The sequence below is a fragment of the Copadichromis virginalis genome, linkage group LG7 (assembly GCF_057382275.1).
Source record: "Copadichromis virginalis isolate Kocher_CV1m ecotype Utaka linkage group LG7, C_Virginalis_male_GT1.1, whole genome shotgun sequence".
NCBI classification, from domain to species: Eukaryota; Metazoa; Chordata; class Actinopteri; order Cichliformes; family Cichlidae; genus Copadichromis; species Copadichromis virginalis.
In genome coordinates this window covers 50,210,881-50,234,127 of record NC_140624.1, presented here as the reverse complement: position 1 = coordinate 50,234,127, position 23,247 = coordinate 50,210,881, and the positions used below count along the sequence as shown (strand labels likewise).

Sequence of the window (23,247 nt, the reverse complement as noted above, 5' to 3'; positions counted from 1 at the left end):
CTGTTTCAGGTTAAAGCACTCAAACAGCTGGTGAACACAGGGTAGCATTTAGCTGCTAAATAAATCGTAAAAACAAAACAAAACAAAAAAAAAGGCCAGATAATATCAGATTTATATTTATATTTTGGGCAGACAGATCCCAAAATTAATGGTAATGTGGCTGTATTACTATTACTTCTTGATATTTAAATAGGCAAGCATAAACTATAATTTATGAGGTGATTAGGCCTACTGACCAATGTCAACATTGTCACAACTTATTTCTGCTGCCCTCAAGTGGTCAAAAAGAGGCAGGGCACAATCTGGACAGGTTAGTCGTCTATAACAACTGAGCCTTAAATTACACATTTTGGCTAAGTGATAAAGTGACTGTGAAGAAAAATGTAAAAGTGTTGCATACAGAAATGCTTACTCATAACTGTATAGAAAGCTGTTTCCTTGAAAATGAAAAGTTAAAAACACCATCAAACTTACTTAAATTGTTCAGAGCAGAAAATACAACAAGCACCAATTTCAGTAGCTTTTTATAGTTTACTTTGTATAGCATTTCATAGCAATCATTTCAGCTTGTGTTGGATATTTTAGATTAGGCCAAAACGACGGACTGATCTAACAGATAACTACTGGGATAACTGTATAAAAAGAAAAAACAAAGCATCCCAGTGTTAATACGATGTATTTGGTCTGTTATTTCAATAACCCTCATATCAGATGCTTCATCTTTTCAGACTTTGTGCCTCAGCGCTCAGTTCTAAACACCGTCTGAAAAACAAACATCCTCCCCCGAAGTCCTTCCTGGGGAAAAATGTCACTAATGAGGCACTGTGGGGTTTTGGAAAACACCATTCTTGATGTTGGATGTTACATTAGAGGGAACTACTCCGTAATTGAATTGTGGATCTAGAACATTAAGGAGCATTTAGTTTACAGATGCCATGAATAGGTCAATACAAAAAGGTTATGGGAAGAAACTGCCATCGTGACTATTGCCACGTTTGTTTTTTACACACACACACACACAAAACAAACCAATCTAGTGGCTATTACTTTTTTAATAATATTAAATCATCATCAGACACACCCACTTAAAGCTGAGCATTGATCCACGATGTGTGTCTGAAGGTGGCCTTCTGTCTCGGTGTGATCGCGAGCATAAATTCAAGATGTAAAGAGAGCAACAACAACGAGAGATGTGACCCACAGAAGCTCCAAGGCCATATGCTGGTGTGGAACAGACACCAGGTTATTGAATTCATGTGCACACTGGGAAGATACAGTAGATACATGCACACCAACACGCTGATAGACAAGCACAAGAGCAAGAGGAATGAGTTCAGTTTGTGACCTTTTTCAAAATGTCATCGAAACAAATTCTTAAGAGGAAAAAAAGTGCACTGAAAAACATCCCACAGGCTCTGACAAGACAAGCTAATGGGAGATGTACAGTGAGGGATAGTTGACAGCTTCATATGCAAAAATCAAACCCTTAGTTCTACAGGCAACATCATTTTGCCACAAAAATATCAATAAAATCCATTACACTTATAATGCACGTACCGATAAAGTTGCTCACATTGCTCCTAGATTTCTGGAGCATTAGATGCTGTGTGGGCACTACGCGTCCGAATGACGATTAAATCATCATATCAGAACATGGAGTCTGAAACACAGAAAGCATGCTCATCTCTGTCTGTTTAATTTGACCTAATGTATGTGCGGATTGACTCATATTCAGTGAAGTGGGTGTAGGAGGTGGTGTCAGGTGGGGAAATTATTTGATTTTCACAAGCTTTTTCCATTTATGTAGCAGGGAGCTCCCTCACTGTGTATGCTGTTTGGTAGCTGGGTTTGCTGCACATTAATGGAGATGCAGACAAGCACCTCTGTTTTACCTTTTACAGCCTAAAAAGAGATAATGTGTGTAAATAAGCTATGACCAGGAGTCCCACATAGTTGCATTTTACTTAAATGAACAAAAGTTTTCTCAATCTGAACCTTCAGGTAACGGTTAGGAAAATCAAATAGTTTTTGATGTGTGTAAGTTATGATATTTATTGATTTGCCCCCTTTCAAAAGCTAAAAAAATAGAAATAAATTGCATGTTGGAGTAGCAGAGGTTTAAGGCTTGGCATGGGATTAAATAACAAAAATAAAAATACATACAAGCTTAAAATATTACCAACAAGGTATAAAATTGTGTGTTTTTTTCCCTTTTGCATTGCAAATTAATGCAAAGGAATAAGGAGGAAATGTGCGCTCGGAACATTTGCTTCTCTTTGGATAGCGGCTTGAAATAGAAGTGCGGATGGAAGTCGTGACCATATTATGGGGTTAAAATAGCACCTGGTATTTAGAGACTTCATAAACACGAGGCCACGGTAGCACTACAGATGGATGCATACGCACATGATATCATGAGGAACTGATTGGGTCTGTCAGCCCTGTGAAATAATCACAACTACAGTAAAAAGACAGTGGGCTAAAGTTTAAAGCTGCATCGACTACCTTCAGTCTGTGCCAGTATAGAAGAAGCTATCTGTGACTAATAGGACATGAGAGCCTTTATGAAAACCACCTCCGTGTGTCCTGACACTGAAATGTCAGCACAGCAGATTCATAAGTGTTCTTAATGACTCTACAGGGGCTTCTTCAACCTTAAACACTGCTGCCTGTGGGCTTATATTATCACTCTGTCATATTTCTTAGCCACGTTTTTTTATTTGAAAACTTCCATCCATCACTCACTCATCAGCTTTGAGTGCTTTTAATTTAGCCCACACTTTCTCATGAAAGACGGCACAGTGGTCCATGGTCTTGAAATTGCATGTCTGTCTTCAGCCTCCAATAGTTATCAGTACTATTAGCCCGACATTCAGTCATTACTAGTTCAAGTTATTTAATAAGAAGGCCGACGCAAAGTATTAGGGATTCCTTTAGTATTATGCAGCATGGCCAGTTTGCACGTCATTCACTCAAACAAAAACAATGATACGAATAGTCTCAGTTTCAAGTTTCGAGCTCTCTGGGACTCTTAGCTTCCTAACGCATGTGAATACAATTACATCAGCATGATTATCGGAGCAAGCGTCCACCTCAGTGACAGATGATACCCACGGGTCTTCAAGGTGCCCTCCCCAGAGCTGTTGATCAGACACAGATGGGAAGCAATCACAAGAGCAGGATTCAATTATAATCCCCACTAGCTCTAAAATGAAAATTAATTATTTACATGAAATATATTAAATAATTATCACTGAGGATAATTTAACGCAAGCATCTGGACTTTTTTTTTAGAAGCTCTTCTCTACCAAGTTACTTTTAGTTGCAGAGTGTTGGCAAATACTATACGAAAAAAGTACATTAAAATATGCTTCCCACTAAAAGAAGATATGTAAAACTAAGGCAAAGGTTAAATAAAAGTCATATTTGCACTAAACTTGCACATTATTTCAAACAATATTTGAAAAGGACAAGCGGTCATCTTAACTCGCAGCACAAAGGCTAAAAACGTCTGGAGCTGATTTTTTTTTTTTTTTTTATATTTGCAAATTTTCTGTGTTATAATGAAACCAAAAAGTCTAATTTTTATAGTTTCACAGATTTTAAAAGTTCATTTGACATTTTACTGGCATTGCAATGTCTAAGAAAACCACACGAGGGCGCTATACCCTTTCTTTAAAAACAAAAAGGCCCCAAAGCTGTAGATTGACTCAAACCCAGAAAAACATTAAAACACATTCACTGTGAGAAAATGCTGAGAGATTAATTGCTTATTAACTTATGCAACAGTTTGTCAGCTTTTCAGTTGACTCAGTCAGTAGCATTTAAGCTCGAGGCTGTCCACAACAACGTGAGGAGTTTCTCTCATGAATGAAGGAGTGGCAGTCTCTGTAAACGAGCAGGGCACTGTTCCCTTAATTAAAAAGCAGCGGTTTGCTCGGTGACAGAGCCGAAGACTGAGCCTGGGGGCAAACGCAGACAAAGTGACACACTCTGAACTCTTGCTGGAGCTTTGTGCATTTTGGAAGCTGCATGCGTTTTCTCCATCAAAACCACAGCAGGCAGTCTTTCCTGCTCAGATAATTAATCACAGTTGGGTGACAGGGAAGTGACATTTAGCAGCAGCTTAGATGTGTAGAATGAACGAGCAGCGGATGCCTTTTTTGTTAAGATAGTCGTAATTTGCTGCTCTGCTTGCTCACTGCATTGTTCTGAGCTCTGTCATGCCATGCAGAAATATTATGATGATGATATCTGACATTCTTGAGAGGATTTAAGAGCACTGCGGGAAATAGAACTGCAGAGCGATCCTTGTCACCGGGACGTTCTGATATGCGTTTCCGATGTATGGCCTACATATCTAGACAACACTTTCTGTCTATGAGAGCTATAGCACCTCCAAGATGCTCCAGTTGGGAGGAGGATCCACAGGCACACATCTGTCACAACATTATTCATACAGTTTAAAAGTGTCCAGCACATTCACTTTGTTGTTACTCTTCTTCTCCCTAGCTTGGGCCCGTGAGAGTTTGCACATGTTGTGACGTGTCAGCGCCGTGGCTGGTGTTTAAAGTTTGGAAAACAAAAGGTCCGCTGTGTCTGTACCTGCGTTTCCCTGTCAAACAGCTGAAAATGAAGACAGTCTAAATATTATTTTCAATTTGGTGCACTCACCTCGTAAGCCCCCTCCCCTTCTCCTTTCTTTCTCACCTCTTCAAGTTTAGCACACACACACACATCAGCCAGATGTGGAGGGAAAGCTAAGAGCTGAAAAACATCACAGAGTGCTCAGCACAGGTGAATAAAAGTCTGAGATTTTTTTTTCCTGAACTGTTTTGCAACTTTTTTCCCAGTTCCTCCGAGACAGAGTAACTAAGTAAAACTTTCCAGAAAAGCTAAAAATACAGAGAGCCTCCCCTCCCTGTATTGATGTGGGATGCTTCTGTTCAAGCCCCTTGTTGTCACACTGCTCAAATTTAAACCTCATCACCACGCTTACAGACAACAAGCATCTCTGTAGAGCTCTGACTTTCACCTCATTTTGAATACACCCCTCTCATCACTTCCTGTCTGTCTGCCAAATTCTGTCTGTATGCTGTGTTCAAACTGCAGGGCCGCATTTAGACCAGTGGAATAAATGTGTTGTTTTTCCCCTTTCATTTGCTCTTTCTGCTTCTCTGAGACTTCTTTATTGGCTTCCTCATAACAAGCCATGTTCTTGTTTTCCATCAGTACGAGGCTGCAGTGGATGACGCCGGATGGGAAAAACTGTTTTGTAGTAGAATGCCGAAAACCCTCTGCCAGGCGGTTGCATCCAAATTGAAAGACCCTTATTGTGAGCAAGTAAAGTCACAATTTAATCCGCATGTTCTGGTCTGGTGCTGGTCCACAGCAAATCTGACTTTAATAGTTTAAAGACGACAGGGACACTGATGTCACAGCAGTGAAGTAAGGCTCCATGTATAAATCAGAGGCCCCAGTCACACTGACCTGGAGACCAGTTGGCAACTACCTGACAAATACAGCAGCTAGGGACAAAATTTGTATTAGTCACTATGAAATTGACAGCTAAAGCCCCAGTCATGCAGGCCAAGCGACTGGTCAGCGCTAACCACCAATCACTGGGGAAGAATGTGTTTGACCAACAGTGGTCAAACAGTGGTCAAACACAGTGGTTTCAGTAGGTTTCAGGAGTCACTGGGTAAAATTGGTGTCAAAGAACAAATAAAAAACAAACAAACAGAAAAACTGTGATTGCTTTGATCGCTAGGAAATTTCTGTGGTCAATCAAAGTAAAAGTTGCGTCTTTGAAAGCGTTCACCTCTTGCAACTATTTGACCCAACAACAGCCAGTAAAATCCAGCGACTAACCAGCAGGTTGGGAAATGCACATTTTTCCCGAGCTACCAAAGGTTCCTAGTGTGGGTCTCAGGCCTGTGCGATGGAGGCTTAAGCCTAATTATACAGATTACATTAAGAACAGAATTCACAATAAGAGTCTGACATTTTGAGAAATATGCTTGTTTGTTGAGGAGATTTAGGTAAAAAGATTTATGCGACTCTTATTTATCTATATGGTGGCTACTTTAGCTTATCCTGGAAAAAGGGTTGTTCATTGTTTTGTAAAAGGTTGAATTCCTACATACATTGCTATAAATATCTCAATTTCACAGCTGTCCAGAAAACCTAGCAGGCTTTTTAGCTACTGATGGAAATGTTAGCTACAACAGGAGATACTGCTGTATGAGTAACAGAGGTGAGTGAGAGGTGAGCACATTTAAAAAACAGAAGTTGAAAGTCATAGTCAGAGATTTCAGCAACACTGTCCCTGTATTTACTAGGTATCAGATCAATAGCAAAATTTGCAGTATTGCACACCACTAGGTGACATTACTTAGTCTTTTCACTTCCCACTTTTGTATTTGTGCTGGCAGCACACTTTAGAGATACAGCACAATGAAGTTAGTACTTAAATTAACAACCCCTGAATTTACAGTTGAACACAATTTAAGTTTATCTTGCCTCTCACACTTTAATCTATCACAAATACACTTGAGCTCACTGCTACCTTTTCACTGATGTAGTTGGCTGTAAAACCTTTAATACGTACTGTAAACACTGGAACCTTTTCCCTGCAGTCTTTAAGTCATTCCAGCAGTACTGAAACAATCAACATCGTATCAAGACTGAAACTCGGCGAGCCCTGAAAGATATCGAAACGCATTTCTCATCACTTAGCACCACAAATGAAACAAACAGCTTTATAAAAGCCTCACTTCCCAACAGAAGTAAACGATATGTCGCTTATGATGATTTAGTATTACATGGCAGCTGTACAAGTAGAGAGAATACACACTGGAATTAAAAAAAATCCTTTTCCTTCTTCCAGAAGTTGTAAAGATTGTATTAAGGTGTACTCCCATTGGAAAAAATAACCGTAGAGGTAAAGACTGGAAGAAATGTACCACATATTTTCTAAAAAGAAAATTATATGTTTAAACGCATAACCAGTAACTGTTCTTCTTCTTAACGGTGCCTAAAATGAAAACAATAAAATACGGCAGCTTTGGCCCGCGTGGACTTAAAAGTTGTCGAAGCAATCGAATTGGTTTCTGATTTTTAGCAGTTCTCGGCTAGAAGTGACAATAAGCTAATTTGTCTAATGCTGAAAACCGGTGTCGAACCAGCAATAGTGAAGTGTGATACACAAAACTTTCATTTCACATTTTTTCACAGCTGAAATGCACCCCGGATTTAGAAAGACAGGTTTATGTTTTTAACTGAAGCCGATGCTAAAGCTGTTTTTAAGAGACTTGAACTTGTGTGTCCAGAAGAAAAGAAAGATAATAATTTTTTTGATAATTGTAGCATTATCAAAAAAAAAGAAAAAAAGAAAATGAATCTTGCACCAGCCCTTTATGCACACTTTCAGTTCTTCATCTGTTTGACACCATGCTGCTGAAGTCACCCACACTTAAGACGACCTCTGCTTGTTTGCCTCTCGTAAGACTTCCCTTACATGTCTCACTGAGTCACTGTGCCCTCCTCCAAGCCCAGTTTCAGTTAGCCTTTTGCAGAAGTTTGAAAAGTCTCACGCTAGCTGCTGTGTGAATTACCGGCTTAAGTCCACTCTCAGTGTGCCTCAACAAGTCTCCCAGCTTATATCTGCGTTCTCGCTGAATGCAAATAGCATCAAATTACATTGTGAGCAAACTTTTAGATGCTCACTGTGGCTTTATATTGAGAAATCCTTTTTGTTTCACTCCTGTTGCATCATACTATTCAAGAAACAGCAAATACAACGTGAAACGCAGAATCAAATGAAATTGTTGCACGGTTGCAGTAGTATTATTCAAAAGTTCACTTCTCCAACTGAAATGTGAATACTGAATGAAAGAGTAGCAAATGAGCTGATCTCTGCAGGGAGCGCTTAATCCTCGTCTGACGTTGAAAGTGTTAGACAGCCAGCAATGAAACGACAAGAACACCATCGAGATTTTTTCAAACACCCTGTAACACACACATATTGACCCCTATTACCCCAATACTTGTACCACTATCTGCTTGGTTTGCGTGTGTGTTCAGTGAGAAAAAAAGTCTTGGCAATTATACTTTGGTTTCCTCTGAGGGACACTCAACTGGATACACACCAGGGAAAAGACTAACACAAATAAAGTATGAGTGCTTATAGCATACATCCGGTGTTTTCTACTGGGTTTTTAAGATCAACTGGGGCTGTTGATGCACTCTGCGTATCTTTTAACAGCTGCGTCTGTTTTCCCCCTGTGAACGTGCCTTTTAAATATCTATTCCATAAGCTCACATTCCAGCCTGGGAAAATATCCCACATTTCCTTCATGCTGTGCTTAACCACGTTTTCACATGTTGTACGAGTTTGAATTGTAACGATATGTGTAAATGACTGTCATCTAGATAAGAAAAAAAAATAGTTATATAGGAAAACATACAAAACGTCACATTTATTCCTGTTATTGTTCTACGGGGCATCCTCGGCACATACAGCATTAACAGTCTAATAATCCATGGTTGTTGCCTTTTTTTTAAATGCTCTCTTTTGTTGCATTCAAGCCAAAATAAAGAAAAAAAATAAAATGGAAATCTGTATATTAAAAAAGCTTAACAGTAAAAACGGATCATGAAGTAAAGCCCATAATGTTATGTAAAAACAGACAGACGAGGTACAGACCTCACTGTGATCCCTTAACAAATCCCCAGTAGAAGGCAAGCAAACAGTTAACCTCATGGTTTTGTTCCTTCTGCTGCCAAGTAAAGATTGCTTTCACCATTCTGTCCTCAGTAAAAACAGCAGTGATTAAATTGCTGTAATCTCATCCTACCTGGAATGACCTCGAAAAGAAATTTTCCCCCTTCGTCGCCGCTGCTTGGATGCTCTGTAACTTTGTTTCCACGTAAAAAAATGGCTCCCTGTGGAAAATAAAGAACAGAAGCAATTTTTAGACCACACAAAACAACATTTACTGCTTTTGGTTTATAAATGTTAGTTATTTTTTAGCAGGTAATGTTTTTTGACACAGTCCAGATGAATGCTCAAAGCTTTTTTTGTGAAATCTGTTGATCAGTATTAGTGCTTAATGATGATATCAGTTCACTTCCCTGCCCAGACTACACAAATTAGTCAGCTGTTCTAGTCATAGACTGTATATAAAGGATGGATGTAGTCACTATGACACACAGGCTGGCCATTAGAGGATCTGTATGTGTCTTTCTTCCTTTGAGAATGAGTTGAATTATCCCACTAAAAAACCCCAAAACAACAACAACAACAACAAAGGGTTATTTGCCCTCCTAAACATGAAACAATCATTTTGAGTAAAATGCCGCTGAAAAATTTCAAGTTTATTCACTCAAATAATTAATCATAAAATATGCTTGGTGTAAACTAAATGTATACCAATCAATTAAATTTCATTTGACCAGATTACAAATGTAATGTTTTATAGTATATAAGTACCTGTGTGGTACTTTAATATACCCATTCACTTATTGAAAAGGTGAAAATCCAACACATTTACAGTAATTATTCCAGAGTTACAGATTTTAGTTTGCAGATGAAAATTGCATTTAATATCATCTAAACTTCAGTGTAAACAATCTGACAATATTCAATTTCATGTCTACAGCACATTTCAGATAGGTTTTAATGTTCTCTTCAGCTCTGCTGGGCATTTAAGGGCTCCTTGACTTTTTTCTGAACTAGCAGAAATGACTAATAATACATTTATTATTCAATTAAAATACCAGCAAAAAACAGATTTCCACTGTAAACTATAAAGGGCTTTGGTTATTAGACTCTTGTAGTTTTACCATTTATATATCATTTCTTCTCATTTTTAGTGTCATAGGTTATGTTGTGAGACGGCCCAAATGGACGGAGGCAGGAAGCAAGCTCCCATAAGAAAAGGTTACTCGGAGACATGAAAGCAGACACAAAGTGCTTACCATAAACACCATGGCAGAGCACAGCTGAAGACTGAGCTGTTTAATCATAGACTGATTACAGATGGGAAACAGGAGAGAGGAACACAGGTGAGCACACTTAAAAAAAACAAAACAAGGACTATCACAAGGTAGAACTAACGCAAACCATAATGGAAAACCAGACTTCAAAGTCTAACAGGAAGTAACAAAAGGAGACTAATCCTAACCCAATCATCTGCATCTGACAACACAGAACTTTGGAGTGGTAGAGCAGGTCATCTGCTAATTGGAAGGTTGATGGTTTGATCCCTGACACTCTGCATGCCAAATATCCTTGGGGAAGATACTAACCCTAAGTTGCTCTGTGTGTGAATGTTAAGCATAGAAAAAAAAAGTACTTGTGTGAATGTGTGAGGCAATAAAGTAATGTTGTATAAAGCACTATGAGTGTTTCAGTGGAGTAGAAAAACACTTTATAAGAACTGTTCCATTTACCATAATTAGGAAACACAACGGAACAAGGCATAAACTCCGAACAAGCCAGAGGGAGGAACTGAGAAGGAAACACTGAAGCAACTTAGCACAGATAGCTTTAACAAAGTGGAAGTTGAAGCTAAATTGGGACAGAAGTATTAAAACTAAGACTAGAAGGGAAAAAGTATATCAATATAAAACAGGGAAGAAACATGACTTGAACTGCAAAGAGGAAACTGAATGTGAAAATACTAACATGGGTAAACTAACTTAAATTACACCACCTGGCTAATATGTGTTGGTCCCCCTTTTGCTGCCAAAACAGCCCTGACCCATCGAGGAATCAACTCCAGTATCTGGCACCACGATGTTTCAGACAGATCCTTTGTCCTGCAAGTTTTAACTTTTTGGCAGGGCACGCTATCCTGCTGAAAGAGGCCACAGCCATCAAAGAATACAGTCTCCAATGAAATGGTGCCCATGGTGTGAAACCATGATTAGGTAGGTGGTACGTGTCAAAGTGACATCCACATGGATGACAGGATCCCAGCATAACAGTCCCCAAAGCATCACACTGCCTCCATCGGCTTTCTTCCCATAGCACATCCTGGTGCTAGGTGTTCCCCGGCTAAAAGAGGCACCTGACCGTCCACATGATGTGAAACAAACGTGAGTCATCAGACCAGGCCATCTTCTTCCATTGCTCTTTGGTGCCCATTGTTAGTGCATATGGCAGTAAACAGAAGTCAGCATGAGCACCCTGACAGGTCTTTGGCTTTGTGTATTCTGACGCCTTTCCATCAGAACCAGCACGACCTGTTTCAGCAATTTGAGCTACAGTAACTCATCTTCTGGATCAGACCACACATGCTAGCCTCTGCTCCCGCTGTGGATCACTGAGCCTTGACCACCTATGACTGTATCGCTGGTTCGCGACTGTTCCTTCCTTGGACAACTTTTGATCCACTACAGATTGGGAACACCCTGCGAAAGCTCAGATTTGGTGATGCTCTGACCCAGTTCTCTAGCTATCATGATTTGGCCCTTGTCAGACACTCAAATCCTTATCCTTGCCCTTTTCCCTGCTTCTAACACATCAATTCTAAGGACAAAATGTTCACTCGGTCCTTAATATATACCATCTGCTAACATGTCCTATGACAAAGAGATAATCAGTGTTCTTCAATTCATCTGTCAGTTGTCAGAATGGTATGCCTGATCAGTGTAACAAGACACATAATGCATCTCTCAGGTCCTGTGTCAGGTCTTTGCTGATTTTGCTTTCTTATTTCTTAAGGACATGACTTTCAGATACTGTTCATCTGCTGCAGATAGTTTTTAAAGCCTAACACTTCGTTTTTCCTCTACTTGTTCAATTTCCTAAAATTTATAATGACACCATGCTGATATATTACAGGTTTTCAGATAATAGTGTTTTAAAAATCACTTTCTCGGTGCAGATAAACAGTTTCATGCCTGTCAAATTGTGTTATATTTGGCATTTTTTTGTAGATTCACCTAAAGAAATTGAAACAAAGTATGTGTTTTTGCAACAGAAGGCAGAATTTACTTTGCTTCTTTGTCACGTTGACTGTTATGTGTAGACACAACACTGGTGAATCTCTTGAATTAGGTGGCAGTTTTATGCTTGTATGATTCATAGGTCAGTGTTAAATATTTCAACAAGAGAACATTTGGTGAACTATTGCTCAAGACCGCTTAAAAAAAAGAAAGAAAAGAAAAAAAAGTCTGATTTCCTGGCAGCGAAATGTAAAGAAACAAGGCGTGGCTCAAGACCTTTGCAGAGTACTATATCAGAACTCAACAAATAACAAACACCAGCAGTAAGAGACTTGAGAAGAGGCAAATAAATAAATATATAACTCAATCAGAAAACCTAAGAACAATGAAAACCAACAGAACACACTAAGTAGTAAAGAAATCCAAAAACTCAAAACTCTGGATCCAAGCCCCAGGACCATGACACTGGCTTCACAAATGATACTGCACCATAAATTCATGCAGTTTAGTAAACTTACCAACTAGCATCCAGGTGCTTAAATAAGGTATTTCTTACAGAATGACAGACTAGTGCCAGTAATTATTATGTGGTTGAATATTCTTTTCAGATTACCTCGTCCTTTCCAACTGATTCAGTGACTTCTTGTGTTCATTAACAAGTTGGACATCAATGGCACAGTGCAGCATCTGACAGTCATTAAAGTGACCCCTTTGTGGGTTAATGCTAACGCAGACAAGATGTGCAGAAGTGACAACGTCAGTACTCAGGACTTGTGCACATTAACATGATCAGAGAGAGAGTCAGTTTCCTTCCTGCTCGCAGAGAGAAAAGGGGACTTTTTAATGAGCCATAACTGTGACAATCAGGAAGTTGAAACCCTACCTGAGGCCCCAGATGAAGCGCTTTGAAGGAGGCTATAAAGATGTTCAAAAGAGAGGGAAATAAAGGAATGGACTCGACTGATGTGGCTGTCAGCAAGACAATATGACTAGCTTCAATATATCAGGATTAAAAGGTTTTTCAAGAGGTTCCTTTCGTAAACATTGTTTTAGTTTGAGGGAAATGAGAGACGATTTAGATAAACAGTGTGCATTTGAGGAGAGATTTTTAAAAAAAAATGCGTGTCACATTTTAAAAAACCCAGAAAAAAAGACAAGGGCCTGTTAAGCCTTTCTATAACGTAAAACCACAACACCACATACTCCTCTCCTCCATTTTAAGCCGCAGCCACACTTTCCATGCATCCTCCCTGGTGGCCTGTTGTTTGCTGCAGACAAACCCAACCGCAGGCAGAGTAATATTTACCCAGCAAAGAGCACGTTTGCCAGGCCCAACCCAGCGCGAGACAAAAACCCAACCTATTTCGGGGTGTTTTGTGCATTTTTACATTGTTGTTAAGTGGAATGAGGTCACTTTTGGAATCGGTGCAATGACACAAAACCAATTATCTTTTATTCCCAAACAAAAAGCCACGCACACACATATGGGACAAAAGTGACTCCGAGAAATCCATATGAGCAAAGCAACAGCAGGAGGCTCAGGCTTGTAAGCAGCAGCTCAGGCTTTTTCTGAGGCTGCGTCCAACAGTGTCCTCCAACTGAAATCTAATTTCATGTGTTTTCTGAGACTGCAAGCAAATACAAGAACACTGACTGCGGCCTTTTTTCCATTTAATGGAAGAGAGTACAGAAATTTCAGTTGGTCCTGCTGGTCAGATCAGCCTGTAAAAACTGCAGCTATTACCTTCCACATGTGACATTGATTTGTTGGTCATAAACCCAACAGCTTACTCCTGCTGATGTGCCATGTTTGTTTTTATTGAGGTTATAGGGTGAATGTCCTCTCTGTGCCCCTTACCATTGGCTGTCTCATTAATTACCTCTGGCTTCTTCAGTAAATTAAAAGGAGCGAGCAAATATCTGTGACTTTACCAGCCTAATAATCACCACACAAGTGCTATCATAGTACCAGTCTTTTAGGATTCGTACTAGGTAAGGTGCAGTGAGATTTCTTTTTCTGAAAACAGCTACATTGTCTCAATTTTTAATGGCATGGATTCAACAAGGTGCAACAATGTGGTCTTCTGCTTCCCGATTCAGTGCCTTCTCAGAGATGCTCTCCTGCATACCTCTTCAGTAGTCGGGCCATTCTCCTCCAACCTCTAGCACCAGCAAGGCATTTTCACCCAGAGAACTGCTGCTTACTGGATATTTTCTCTGTTTTGAACCATTCTCTGTAAATCCTAAAGATTGTTGTGCTGGAAAATCCCAGTAGATCACCAGTTTCTGAAATATGCAGAGCCTTCTGTACATATAACCTGCTCACATCACCAACAACACCACCATGTTCAGAGTCACTTAAATTACCCATCCTAATGCCCAGTTTGAACTTCACCAGGTCGTCTTGACCACATCTACATAGCTAAATGCAATGACATAGTTGAATTTGTTATAATTAAGTGTCAGATGAGGGTATGATATAAAAGCTTTGAGGATGAAATAAAATAGGAAAAAAATAATATTTCAAACTTAATATAAACAAAATATTTAAAATCTAAATACTACTACTGATAATAATATCAATACCACTACTACGGTAATAAAATATTGAAATACTTTCTCAGAATCACTGCATAACACGAAGGAATCATTCAAAGCTGGTGAGAAGAATCAACTGCTTCAGATAAAAGCTTAAGAGTGAAGTCAAGCTGCCATCTGTTTTTGGTGCAACAGGTAATTCATTATTTGTCTTGTTGTTCAACTGACTTTGTAGACAATAATTAGTGTTCTCCAGCCTGGCTAACCTTTTACAGCAAATCAAACTCAGCTGGAGCTTAGCTGGAGACCTACAACGGGTCTGCCTTTCTAGAGTACCATATGTATCCATTAATTTGACCTTATGTATTTATTCTTCACCATTTCTGGTTCTAGTTTTTTTAAGGGGCAAAGAGTTACTAATGTTTTTCCTGCTGCAAGGTTCAATAATGCAATAAATGTCACTATTCCACTGTTACACAACAGGTATTTCTTGCACTGTCCCACATTCAAAAGCAACTATATAATAAAAACCACCAACTGTGACTGCATAACCCTCATAAATATTAATATGCCAGTTAACTAGAGGGAAATGGGAAACTTCTTCATTAATTTTTATTTACTTGTCAAATTAACATTGGGTGAGTAATATGAGAAATTAGACAGGATAAATGATAGACTGAAATTACCACAAGGAACCTAAATTGGTGAATTACAAAGCAAGGGCGATTTAATGGTTAAAAAACAACCGTATGTTAGATGCAATGCATCCGATTGCTGGAAAAGTTACCTACGGATTTTAAGCTATTATCTTTAATAATAGTATAAAATTAGTCTGAAAATGTATAAACACTGTAGTTTTTGTTAGGGGTGGAAAATATGGACGAGCAGGGACAGTAGCATGTCTGCTTACCACAAGCTCAGGGCCATTTAAAAACATGTCATGCCACTAACAGTAAATTCCCACAAAGGCATACACTACGCCCTGCCATTTAATTTTAAGAATACCTGTCACTGCTGTTGCTGCTGAATACCTTTTATCATATCCATAGAGCTTACAACACATAACCAAAGTTATATAGAGTAAAGTATTTTCTGCCTAAAGTAACAATACTTTTAGGAAAAGCAGTAACTGCAAATTACATTATCATCACTTCCAGGGAACATAAGGAAATACTGAAAAGCAAACAGTACACACAAGTTACATTTTACGGGTGTACTCCATCAACTATGGTAAAACTATGGTAAAATAAAGTAAAGTAAAAAAATACTTTTTATAGGCTACATACACAGTTCTCTTTGCACAAGATCATATCTAATAACTATTTGCATCACAAAATCATTTCCAGGATCCACAAAACAACTCTAACAACTGTTTTCCTCCACAGTGTAGGCTGTCTGTCAGTGACATTACTTAACCTCATTAAAGCAGCAATTTCATTATGTAACCCTATTAAAGTCAGACAACAGCATTAGTTTATGCGTTTATCTTTTGCAAAGACCTAAAAATACGCCCACATTGCAAGAACATGCTGCTGAAGTCAAACTTGTCCTCCATCTTCATAAGCTGAAGAAAAATCACAAGAAGTTGGCAAAGGAGATTCTATCAAAGGAGCCTCTTTGTATCGTTAATTGCAGTTCATATACAAAAAGAGCAAGCATTAACAACATTTATGACAGCTACCTTGTATTAAGTTACAGGGTCTAATTTAAGGTAATTAGTCATACACCTGTCTTTGCATCATGTTGCTAAAACAAGCCAAGGCATTAGAATGAGATAATGCACAATAATACCAGCGAATAATAGGACAAAGATTGTATCTTATATTTCATTTACATGTTGCCACTGAAGTCTATTTCAGTCCATTCAGGTCTGCCTTAACATCCTGTATCTATACCTTTAACACTAGAACACAGGTGCAGGAGATATTTGGCTTGCAAAGTCTACAAACCACAAAGGCAGAAGGTATTTTCCTGTTCAACCATTTTCCTGTGAAATTACTTTGCAGCTATAGCCCTCAATATAGTCCTTGTACTGCAGCGCATTATATATTCCACTGTTAAGTAGAGAGAAAGAAAAAAACAGAATACAGCTGCACCAACCACAGAGAAGACATATCCCTGCTCATCAGCTATGCTTGTACTACAGTTTGGATGTCTCCTACGTGTGATCTGTTACCAATATCCTTCTCTGGATGCCCCGACAGCAGGAAAATCAAAAGCTGTCTACAGCCCACAAATCAAGCTTCACTATCACAGCTTTGTTCTATTAAACAAATGAGACAAGCAGATGCGTAAAGGTTTCAGACAGCTCAAAGCAGACTACCAGAATTCTTACAAGATGGCCTTTCCCAGGACTTGAAGATAAGTGGATACTATGAAGGACCTATAAAGCCTTTAGAGTGTATCATAGAAGATAAACTGATAACATATGTGGTTTGGAGTACCACAGGAAATGAATGAGGCAGATGGAAATGAGGTCAGCGGCACGTTGCCCATACTGATCCTCTATACAGATCATATTTGTCAGATCAATAGATAAAAAAGTCAAACTATGACAACTGAAAGACATAACATGGCATACTGAGAAAACAGAGTAACATACGGTTCCAGAGATATGTGAATGATATATGTACAAGTACGAACATGCTCAAGACTAAAAATGACATAGCTGTGCATAATTTTAAACACCACTGAGATAGCTTCATTTTTTTTTTTTTTAAAGAAGAAGTTAGCACTTTTTAGTATTATTTCTCAATGCAAATGTAATACAGATTGGCAGTGCTGTGAGCTGAGCTGTATGTAAAATGTTCATGAGTGTGACTTCATATATTTCAGCTCTCAAAAACAGAAGAAAGTAACAATGAAGGCAGAGAGAACAGCCCCTGAAAAAGTGACATGCGTGACAGGAGTCGGCTTGACTTCAAAGTTGTGTCAGCAAGGTCAGATTTAAAGTTAAAGCAATTCAAGCGGCTGACTGTTAAGCTCTAAAGTTGATGGCATTAATTATCTGACTGAAACTTGATTCGGTTTTTAGGCCAAAGCCACCAAAGCATGGTTTTGATTTATTTGACACTGCAAGCTTCACTAGGCAGATGTGAAGATGATGAACTCGATGTATAAATTGCAAAAGAATGCAGAGAAAATGGGATGGCATTTCTGCTTAATAAAGGAGAACGGCAGAGGAAGCAGAAAGAAGCAAGAGTTTCGATATTGGTTACAAGTATTTTGATTTAAAATCTCCCAGCAAAGCAAAGTTAAAATGAGCAAATACCAATTAAACCTATTAAGGTGAAAGGCAGAAAGAAAGTCTTTAAACCATCCACAGGTGAAGACTAGTTTTCAGTATATCTGATATCCGATTCTGCCCTCAAATCTCCTTTGGGGGTCTTAGAGGAGACAGGTGGGAGGAATATGTTATAACCTGATATTGTTGATATGGATTTTTGTCCAGCAGGTCCTTGCTCTGACTGAACAATGACCTTCACACAAAGCGCGTGTGGTTAGCATATGTAAAATGTGTGTTAGCTTGTCCACATGTTTGCTTACCCATTCATTATTATTCATTCATGGGAAACCAGATCAATGAGAGTTCTCTAAATTATACAGAACATCAGCTAATCAACATTCATTAATGTAAACAGGTGCTAAAACAGTTAAAAACTTTATAAAATCAGTTTTTGCACATTTATTTTAATAATTTACTGAGGGGGAATATTTGTGTATCTCGCCCCATTAAGTTATGTCTCAGTCACACAGGCAAATCTTATTTCCCAAGTAGTAGTTTCTGTTGTTATGAAATCCATTTCTAAACCACCAGCCATTAGGGAAAGTTTGTGTTCCCCAGCTGGTTGGCAGGTGGTTGCTAGTAGTTCCCCTTTCCTTGTGGTTACTTTGATTGCTAGCAGGTTGCTACAGTTGCTCGTAGTTTGCTCATTTTGAAATGTTGATTGATTGTGGTGCTAATGCTCAACTTTTATTTGGAAGACCAATTTTTCCGTTAGTGGTTTGCATTGACCTTCCTCAAGTTTCACTGCACCTCATTCATTAAAACGGCAAATGTTCGCAGACAAGTCATCATGCAAACTACAGAATACTGCTGCAGTCTAGAACTGAATGTAAACCATCGACTCCTTATTTTGGACAAAATAACAATGTATCACTAGGAGTATCAATGTGAATCACACCTTTTATCTACAAATTCATTGTTAAGATACAGCTATAAATGAAATATAATGAGTCAACAGATGTGAGCCAGTGCTTACTGTACTGTGTTATGACCAATGAAAAGTGAAGCATTCTAAGACAGACAGAACAAGAAGCTCTGCAGTTCAGTTTTTTAGTGAGTTGGGATTCGACGTGAGTAAATATTCCATACAGCTGCTTTGCTCCAGCAATACAAATACCACTACATCTGCACACACCTTAAATTCGCTGTTTTACCCTCTTGCACCATCAGGTATTAGAAATAGAAAAAGTCCTTAGGCTACAAAACTTACAGGAACTTGTTGCAAGTCCAGTGAGACTTAATTGACTTCTTCATCCATCACTGCAGAGCTTATTAGACATGCAGTCACCCTTCAGGAGTTAAAGGAAATAACTTCTATGCAGTATATGCAGCCTAGGAATACTAATGGACGGGGCTGCCTTCTATTAATGATAAACTTTTTTCATGCTTTAATATATTTAGGCTAAAGGAAATGTCTTTGCCTTAATATTATTGCCCATCTGTAATTTTAAAGAGACGCCCATGCATGCAAACTTATTGAACCACTTTAATGGAAATTTTTTGTCTATTACCAGAGGATGATGTCAGCAATGCTTTTCAATTTGTTCACACAAGGGTGTCTTGATAATGTCCACTTCTTGGTTCACATGCCTCATACATTCAAATATAATGCAAATCAGATCTGCTCTGGTTCTGACGTGACTGGCTGGAACCCTGCCTGCTATAAAAAGCTTTTATTACTTTGTGATGCCTCAAAAACATCTTTGTCAATGTCAAACGAGGGCTACAGAGTTACTATTGTCATCAAATCAGCAGTAACACAGTGTTGCAGAATGAAAAATTACTGAACTGCAGTGGCGTTTTATTTACTCCAGTTAAATGCAAAGGTCAAATGGTTTTCAGCTTAAGCAGGGAAAACAAAAGGACTTTTAGTACACAACTGCACTGCTGCATTATTGATATGATGCAATTTCTTATTAAATCCAGCTACTTCTCATTTCGTCTGCCTCCAGAAGTGCCCCCTACATGCTATGAATATTAACTAACTTGTAAGACGTGCAGCAGCTAAAATCATAATAAACTTATGAAATTTTAATGTCTTTCATTTCTTAAAACATTAAATCATTTCAACGTATTAATTCACAATTCTCTCATTCATTCACAATGCTACTTTCCTTACATCCCTGGCATATAGATACAAGGCTGAGTGGTTTGAATTACAATAACCATACAATCTCACCCACCGCATGAATAGCGTCTTTGTTTATGGCTCAGCCAGATGAAATCCGAGTAATGTATGTGTGCATCTAAGAATGCGAGTGTGTACATGCGGGCTTGTGCGTGTGTATTCCTTCATAGACGAGTAAGTGCAGGCAGATGGCATATCGACACTAATCCTACACGTGCTGTACCCTGTACCCATGCTTTTCCGTGACCCTTCACCTCCATCTGACACCCATTCTTCGGATTCCTCCTGTTACTCAGAGAGGTTCGGCCTAACTGTATAGCATCAACATGTTTGCCTACATCAGCAGTAATTTTTCAGATAATGTTACAGTATCTAAAAACATCAGAATTCTTATGAGTTGCAGTATTGGAAATCAAACAAATGTTATAAAATGTTCACTGCATGAAAACAAAACAATGGTATGTCAGGTATAAAGTCCTAGTGCATCACACATGACGACATGTTACAGCCATTCTGAGGAAATCCCATTTTTTTGTTTTTTTTATTTATTACTTGATGTTTTTTCTACAGCTTTCTGACTTCATAATTGAAAAGATTATTCCAAGTTTAGCTATTTAAGCTTTGACTTTCAGAATTGAATCTCAAAAGACCCAACTACTCCATCGAGATCTGCAAAAACAGGTTGCATGGCGGACACCGAGTTGGCTGCAAAGACAGGTGCTTGCAGAGCAGCAGAGAAGCTATGAAGAGAGCGACTTAAACCCGAATCGGGGAATCTTCACTTCCAAAGTAAAAGTTGTGCTTTACCACTGAAACCAACCTGTTTCAAAGAGTACAGATTTTTACTTTGAAGGCAAATTGTTCTCACAGTTTCACTACCACTTAGTGAGTAGCTAGTGAGTATTTGGAGACAAGTCAGCAAAGTAAGGGTTACCATGGCAATCTGCTAGCCGCCAAAGCCATCTCAAGGAGGTTTTTGGTGCAGCATAGTTTACCTCTTTGCTACCAGTTTCACGTAGCAACAGCAAACAACCTCCAGCAACCGCTTGCCAACCGGTTGGGTATTACACATTTTTTCCCCCCAGCGTCACTGACCGCTCGACAGTGTGACTAGGAGTTTAGCAGTCATTTTCATGGTTACTGCCAGCAACAGCCAGCTACGACTTACAACCAGTCAGGTAATGCTAGTTTAACTGGTGGCATTATGGTTCTAACTTGACTCTAGTGGTCCCAAGAGCCAAACCCCCCCAATGTTCTTGCAGGATTAAGGACTGATATGACAACTCGAGCTGTTTGGTTAGAGTAACAACAGGATTAGAGGCACTAATCATAAATACTGTTAGGCTTTCAGTATCAAAAACAGACACTGAAACCTAGCACTCTGCCTAAGATAGACAGAAAAGTCATACTGTGATTAGTTACATAATTACAAGCAATCACTTGCCAACTTTTCTGGTAAGTCTCCGTGTTAAAACCTCCCCATAATTCTTCATAATATTAGCAACTAATATTTACTGCTTAAGAGTGCAGTGCTAGCGCATTGTGTCCACTGTAAGTAAAGATAAAGCAGTCAGTCCATTGTGTCTAAATGCTGCTATTTTCCAAACTTGTCCCCCCGCCTTTTTTTTAAACTGTGTGTACTTTAAATTCATTTATTGTGAGACTTTATATTTATATGTGAATAGCATAATGAATGCTTTTTGTTTTCATAAAATGTAGATTCAGTTTGTGCGAGAAGCTAGTTAAATATGTAATTTGTATGTAATATTTTCCTGTCTAATCGTTCAACAAATTGTTAGCCAACAGAAAGTAGCACATGTTCATGTGTCCTCTGAGGTAGCAGCAATTAGGCTAATGTGATGGGTAATGGAGAGATCACAGCATGTCAGAGAATTAATCAGTTGCGTCTCTGTTGGATGTGGCTAATAGGTTAGCGTGGGTAGATATTACTCCACCACATATAGTCTAAGTAAAGTGGAGGATCTTAGTGCACCTTGTGTGTTTGTGTTTTTGCCCTGATCTTAAACATCAGCGTTCGAGGCACAAAAAGCAAAACCAAACCTGTTTCTGACAGTTTTCTGTCTCCTCTCTGTCCCGCTGGTATTCCTCCTTTTTGGGATGTTGGAAACGCTACACTGGTTATCTTGTATTCTGTTCGGTACGCTGTCTTTTTGGAGTGTTCTGTTTGTGCTCTTACATGCTTCTCTGCTTTGGAGGTCATGGAGATTTGAGGACTTTGAGCACACTCCTCTGTACCTGACCTAGTTTCACTAGAAATTTCCCATTCTCTGCAAAAAAAAAAAAAAGTAGCTGAAATTTATTACAGCTTTAGAAGTAGGGCAAGAATGGAAAGTTGCTAACCAAAGAAGAGTATTCCACAGGTAGATGGAGTTGTAGGGACATTACAAATAAGTTCTCTGAGAACATGATGATAAATATAATTATCAAGTTGTTTCAGGAAAACTGTTTTCTCTCTTTTTTTTGACACAGCTTCAAAACCTGGCCTTCCCAGAAAAAAAGAAAGAAAATCTCTCCTCCCCCTGTATCTGGCCTGTGGCCCACCTTCAGGTCTGGAGCTTTAACCTTTAGAGACTTCTGCTGCTGCTGTTTCTTGGGTTTGGCTGAGGCTCAGTTTCCTGGAAAATTGGCCAGGCAAAGAAGTGTGGGTAGATGAGCAGAATAAAGATTTCAATTGTGCACAAGTGATCAAGTTTCCACAGGAAAAAAAGGAGATATTGTTTGGTAGGAATAAATATTACAAAAGGATGTGGTCTTTTGTGTATTTGCCAAATAGGAGTAAGCTCTGGTGTAAAATAACTGCAAAGAGGAAAAAAACAAAACACGAAACATCTGCTAACTGATATAAAGATTAAAGGCATGATAGGAATATGACGTGACAAGCTACTCATAAAACACACTCTTAGAGTATTTATGAACTAGTATTTAATAACAAGTTGCTATCCAGCATCATTGTATTTGACAACCAAGAAAAGACTATTGACTCTTTCATCAAATTCAAGAAATTAAACAAGTTTCTTAATGAACTCAACTTGTGGAATCAATGTTCGCTCTCTTTCACTGTATTTTGGCAGCTTCTTTTTCCAGTCTGCACATGCTAAGTGAGAGGGAGTTCCTTGTTACAGTAATGTTAGAGATAGCCATAAAACTCGTGTTACTCATTGTCTCTTCTCATTTCAGGATAGCCATTTGTGTGTGTGTGTGTGTGTGTGTGTGTGTGTGTGTGTGTGTGTGTGTGTGTGTGTGTGTGTGTGTGTGTGTGTGTGTGTGTGTGTGTGTGTGTTTCCATAAAGACAAACTGAAAACAGTTTGGTTTGAGAGT

At 38.8% G+C, this 23,247-nt stretch overlaps 1 protein-coding gene across 1 annotated transcript in view; it reads right to left on the bottom strand.

The window, feature by feature from the left end:
• The window catches only part of arhgap24 (Rho GTPase activating protein 24), an 82,691-nt gene that overhangs the window by 41,016 nt on the left and 18,428 nt on the right, over window positions 1-23,247 (bottom strand). The window contains exon 3 of the mRNA XM_085463957.1: window positions 8,859-8,946. Within this exon, the coding sequence (XP_085320083.1) occupies window positions 8,859-8,946 (88 nt within the window). The remainder of the gene's footprint in view (window positions 1-8,858; window positions 8,947-23,247) is intronic.